The sequence below is a fragment of the Ovis aries genome, chromosome 1 (genome assembly GCF_016772045.2).
Source record: "Ovis aries strain OAR_USU_Benz2616 breed Rambouillet chromosome 1, ARS-UI_Ramb_v3.0, whole genome shotgun sequence".
Lineage (NCBI taxonomy): Eukaryota > Metazoa > Chordata > Mammalia > Artiodactyla > Bovidae > Ovis > Ovis aries.
The window spans coordinates 10212687-10218601 of record NC_056054.1 but is presented as its reverse complement, the minus strand read 5'-3'; the positions used below and the strand labels follow the sequence as shown (position 1 = coordinate 10218601).

Genomic DNA, 5915 nt, shown 5'->3' with positions numbered 1-5915 from the left:
TCCATGGTCCTCTGACTTTTCTCATGCATATTTGGTCTCGTGAGTCTTTTTAGGGTTCCCTGGAGAACCTTGGGCACTCAAAGTTGGTAGAATGATGCTTTTGGCTGTTGGCTGCAAGTTTCACAAAATCTGTGAGGTATTAAAAATTAAATGAGATATTTAAGATATTCAAAAGTATTACTTGTCTCATTCTAGGGTTATGTGGGAATGCAAGATTCCTTCAAGTCCCAAAGTATTTAAAACTTAAAATTTTATTTTTTTTATTTTATTTATTTTTTTTTGTTTCATTCACTTTATTCCCTTTATAAAATTATGTGGTGGCTACAGCTGGGGCCTGCGTCCTCTGCACGGAGACTCTGGTGTGGGTCTTCACAAGATGGTCAGTGAATTCCTGATATGGAGACTTGGTGAACACCGTCTCTTTCCAGAGGTCAGGGGTGAGGTAACTGTAGGTCTTGGAAATGGCATCAAAAGTGGCCTTGGCGAAGTTGCCCAGGGTGGCAGTGCAGCCTCTGGCAGAAGTGTAGCAGTCGTCGATGCCGGCCATCAGCAGCAGCTTCTTGGGCACAGGGGCGGAGACGATGCCGGTGCCTCTGGGGGCAGGGATGAGGCGCACCAGCACAGAGCCGCAGCGGCCAGTCACCTTGCAAGGAACCGTGTGGGGCTTGCCGATCTTGTTCCCCCAGTAGCCTCTTCGCACGGGGACGATGGACAGCTTGGCCAGGATGATGGCCCCACGGATGGCAGTGGCTACTTCCTTGGAGCACTTGACACCCAGACCGACATGTCCGTTGTAATCCGCAATAGCAACAAACGCCTTGAACCTGGTCCGCTGGCCAGCACGGGTCTGCTTTTGCACAGGCATAATCTTCAAAACCTCATCCTTGAGGGATGCTCCCAGGAAAAAGTCAATAATCTCAGACTCCTTGATGGGCAGAGAGAAAAGGTAGATCTCCTCCAGAGGCTTGATCTTCATGTCCTTGACCAGGCGGCCCAGCTTGGTAACGGGGAGCCACTCCTTGTCCTCGGCCTTGCCTCCGCAAGCTCCGCGGCCTCTGCCCCGGCCGCGACCCCGGCCGCGACCCCGTCCCCGGACGCCGCTACCGAAGCCTCCGCGGAAGCCACCGCGGTCTCCCATTCCGGGGGCCCCCGGGGCCTCCGGGCCCTGCCGCAGCACCGGCGTCATCCGCCATTTGGTGTTTTCACGAAGACGAAGAGTAAAACTTAAAATTTTAAATGGAAGAAAATATATCCTTGGGTTCCCTCAAATCCAGTGGTTTTAATAATTAGGAAGAAATGACATATACATATTCAAAAGCCCTGGAAATGCAAAAGTCAATCAACTAATTGAAGAAGGAAAAATTAGGAAATGTGCATATTTAACATAGGCTTGTTATCATATTCCACTTGAAGTTAATGAGTACTGATTTAACAATTTTAAGGAGAGTTCAGTATTTCTGTGGTCATTCATGTCTTCAGTAAATGTCTCCCTTTCTGGTCTGCATCTTCTCTCTCTCTCTCCTTTTTTCCCTTTGTCCTAGTGGAATGCAGGATCCTGTTTCCCAGACTAGGGATCAAACCTGTCACCCCTTCGGTGGAAGTGCAGTCTTAACCACTGGACCACCAGAAAGCCCCTGCATTTTCTAACTCTGGGAAGTTTTAGAATTTGGGAAAGTGTAAGAGACTCAAACTGTGTTATTACAACTTGTGAGTTAAGAAAGAGTATATACACAATTGATAGTTTATATACTTTTATGTTAAGAGAAATTATCTCTAGATTGAAACAGCCTAACGAATGAATGAAAGAGGCTCACCTTAAAGCATACATTCTTAAAAATCTCAGGTTACAGGGACTTCCCTGGGGGACCAGTGGTTAAGATCCCGACCTCCCAATACAGAGGTCATGGGTTCAATTCCTGGCTGAGGAACTAAGATTCTGAATGCTGCAAGGCGTGGTCTAAAAAAAAAAAGAAAGAAGAACTTAGATTCAGTTCAGTTCAGTTCACTCACTCAGTCGTGTTCGACTCTGCGACCCCATGAATTGCAGCACGCCAGGCCTCCCTGTTCATCACCATCTCCTGGAGTTCACTCAAACTCACATCCATCAAGTCGGTGATGCCATCCAGCCATCTCATCCTCTGTCGTCCCCTTCTCCTCCTGCCCCCTATCCCTCTCAGCATCAGAGTCTTTTCCAATGAATCAACTCGTCTCATGAGGTGGCCAAAGTACTGGAGTTTCAGCTTTAGCATCATTCCTTCCAAAGAAATCCCAAGGCTGATCTCCTTCAGAATGGACTGGTGGGATCTCCTTGGAGTCCGAGGGACTCTCAAGAGTCTTCTCCAACACCACAGTTCAAAAGCATCAATTCTTCGGTGCTCAGCCTTCTTCACAGTCCAACTCTCACATCCATACATGACTACTGGAAAAACCATAGCTATTCAGATTACAAACTATAAAAAGGAATTCCTAAAAGTTTCCGGAGAGAGGAGGAAAACAGATGACATTCTGAAATCATAATATAACTCTGGAAGCTAGAAGATGATGGAGCAAGACTTTCCAGATTCTGAGAGAAAAAAATGGAGTATCAACATTGTTTTCTTCACCTTACCATACTGTGAAACATAACAGTAAAATTAAGACGTTTACAAGCTTTCAGTAGATTTTCCTTACATGCCCCCTTAATAGAGAAACTACTGGAGGGTGTGTTCCAATAAAATAAGGGAATAAATCTAATGAAATAGATTTCTCGTATTTCTAATGAAATAAGATGGAGGAAACAGAAGACACAATACAGCAAAATGGTGAAAAAGAGTGCTATGCAAATAGTTTGTATCAGATCTAGAAATCTTTCTCTTTATATTTTGGCTGTGCTGGGTATTCACTGCTGCACAAAATTTTTTCTCCAGTTGTGGTGAGTGGGGCCTGCTCTCTGGGTGTGACTCATGGGCTTCTCATTGTGGTGTCTTCTCTTGTTGCAGAGCATAGTCTCTGTGACTTGCAGGCCTTCGGGAGTTGTGGTTCTCTGGCTCTAAAGCACAGGCTCAATAGTTGTGCCACAGGGGCTAGTTGCTCCACAGCATGTGGAGCATGCTGGACCAGGGATAGAACCCGTGTCTCTTGCATCGGCAGGTGGACTCTTCACCACTGAGCTACTAGGGAAGCCCCTAGAAATCTTGATCTTACTCCAGAACAGAGCAACGAAATGAGGCTCTAGTAATGAGGTGTCTGGGGGAAAAAATGAAGTTGATAGAATATCTGGTATGTTTGACCAGTTTAAAAATAATATTGTTAGAAATATAGCAGACTCCATGGAACACTCAAAGCAAGCATTTTATGATTATTGAAAACTAAACAAATGTAAAAATGAAGCAATAACTGCAGGAAGAAACAACAAAAGAACAAGAGAATTCCCTAGTGGTCCAGTGGTTAGGACTCAGCACTTTTACTGCCACGGCCTGGGTTCAGTCCTTGGTTGGGGAATTAAGATCTTGCAAGTAGTACAGCATGGCAAAAAAGAAATTTAAATTTCAAGCATTTATTATTCACTTCTGTACCACATGGCACCGAAGTGAATAATGCTTATTAAATTATAATAATGTAAAATATTGCTTACCAATTCAACAAACAATTGTGATACTGGGAGAATGAGGAGAGGAAGAGGGGGAGGTACATGTAAGGAGCTAAATCCTCACTTTACATGGTAAAAATCAACGAAGAATGTCTGCAATTAGGAAAAATCAAGAAATAATGGTATGAGGGAGTTCCATGGCGGCCTCGTAGTCAGGATTTCAGGCTTCCACTGTCATGACCTGGGTTGAGGAAGATCGCACAAGCCACATGGCATGGCCAAAAAGAAAAAAGAAACGAATAGTGACAGAAGCATATGATTAAAAAACATGAAAATTGTTATCAGGAAAAAATATAGATAACATGGTCTACAGGTCTGGGGAGTGGAATTAGTGGGCAGGGACTGGTAGGAAAAGGATGACTAGGTTTCATAAAGCCAGCTCATACTGATATTTTAATTACATAATATAAACTATATTAGTATAATTCATATAATATAATAATATATTATATATCACATAATTATATAATTAACATATAATATATTATATATCATATTATATCATATCATAAATTATTATATATTATAACAATATACTATATTATAATAATTAAAAGAATTAATTAGAATAATATATGAAAATAATATAAACCTTTAATATTACATTTTTAAAATTATAAATGATGATGCTATACATATACACAGGCATGTGTGCATGCTAAGTCTCTTCAGGCACGTTTGACTCTTTCTGATCCTATAGACAGTAGCCCACTAGACTCCTCTGTCCATGGGATTCTCCAGGCAAGAGTACTCAAGCGTGGGTTGCCATGCCCTCCTCCAGAGGATCTTCCTGACCCAGGGAAAGAACACGTGTCTCTTATATCTACCTGCATTGGCAGGTGGGTTCTTTACCACTAGCATCACCTGGGAAGCCCAAATATATATATCTTTATACTCATTTTTTATTATGCCCTTACAATCAGTTCCAAAAGATAAAATTTAAGGGTTGGGGGGATTGCACATGTTCAAGGTTCTTGATGCTAGTTGCCAAATATCTCTTTGGTAGCGCTAGGCTGATTTGCATTCCCATCAAAGAGGGCTAGGCTAGCCTATCACCTCCCCAACAGGTTGTCAGCAGCTCCAAACACAATTTAACAGATTATTATTGTTTGCCTCCCAGATCATTCCTATGCCTGCTATTAGAAACAAAGATTTTGTTTTTGGCCACGCTCCATAGCATATGGTATTCTTTTTAACCCAACCAGGGATGAAATCTGTGCCCGCTGCATTGGAAGTGTGAGTCCCAACTACTGGATCACCAGGGGAGTCCAAAAACCAAGATTTTGAACTGGGAAGTTTGTCTGGTGAAAGAGAAACCTGGATCAGCAATTCTATTCTGGATCTGCTACTGCCTGCCTACATGGTTTTGAACGCTTCTTTCTTTCTCTGACCTCAGTTTTAGTATCTGTAAAATGAGGTGCTTGGACCAGAACAGTACTCCTGAAAATTTTTCCACTAAGATGCTTCCTTTGAACACCATGTTTTTATCTACTGAAGAAATTGCATTTACTAAGAAATTATTTATTCTCGTTCCTTTGTGTACTACTCATACAAGGTGTGAGAGTCAGCAAGTATTTCTGAATACCAGGGGTGAAATACCTCTTGCAAGCTAAGTTAATTAACAAATTCAGGCTGAAAGAATTTTATTATCCTAGACTTCCCTGGTGGCTCAGATGGTAAAGTGTCTGCCTACAATGCAGGAGACCTGGGTTCAATCCCTAGGTTGGGAAGATCTTCTGGAGAAGGATTTGGAAACCCACTCCAGTATTCTTGCCTAGAAAATCCCATGGACAGAGAATCCTGGCAGGCCAAGGTCCATGGGGTCGCAAAGAGTCAGACACGATTAAGCCAGCTTGCACAGCCTAGCTGAAGCAAATAAATAAACTATATCGAAATCCTCACAGACCATCTTTGCTGTTTTCAGATTCCCCAGGGTTAATGCAGTGAGATCCAATAAATTATTTTCCCCAGCCTAGACCCCCACCATCATCAGATTTTCTTCTTTCAAGATTGCTCCCCCAGCAAAATCAGTTTAACTAGAGATACCAAGGGAACATTTCATGCAAAGGTGGGCTCGATAAAGGACAGAAATTGTATGGACCTAACAGAAGCAGAAGATATTAAGAAAAAGTGGCAAGAATACACAGAGGAACTGTACAAAAAAGATCTTCATGACCCAGATAATCACGATGATGTGATCACTCACCTAGAGCCAGACATCCTGGAATGTGAAGTCAAGTGGGCCTTAGAAACCATCACTACTAACAAAGCTGGTGGAGGTGATGGA

At 42.5% G+C, this 5915-nt stretch overlaps 1 protein-coding gene across 1 annotated transcript; it reads right to left on the bottom strand.

The window, feature by feature from the left end:
- Positions 1-249: 249 nt before the first annotated feature.
- On the bottom strand, positions 250-1193 carry LOC101109132 (small ribosomal subunit protein uS5). The gene is given in 2 exon segments (XM_012095332.5): positions 250-1144; positions 1146-1193. Coding segments are annotated over 2 exon segments (882 nt in total). The 3' UTR covers positions 250-310.
- Between the last annotated feature and the right edge of the window lie 4722 nt (positions 1194-5915).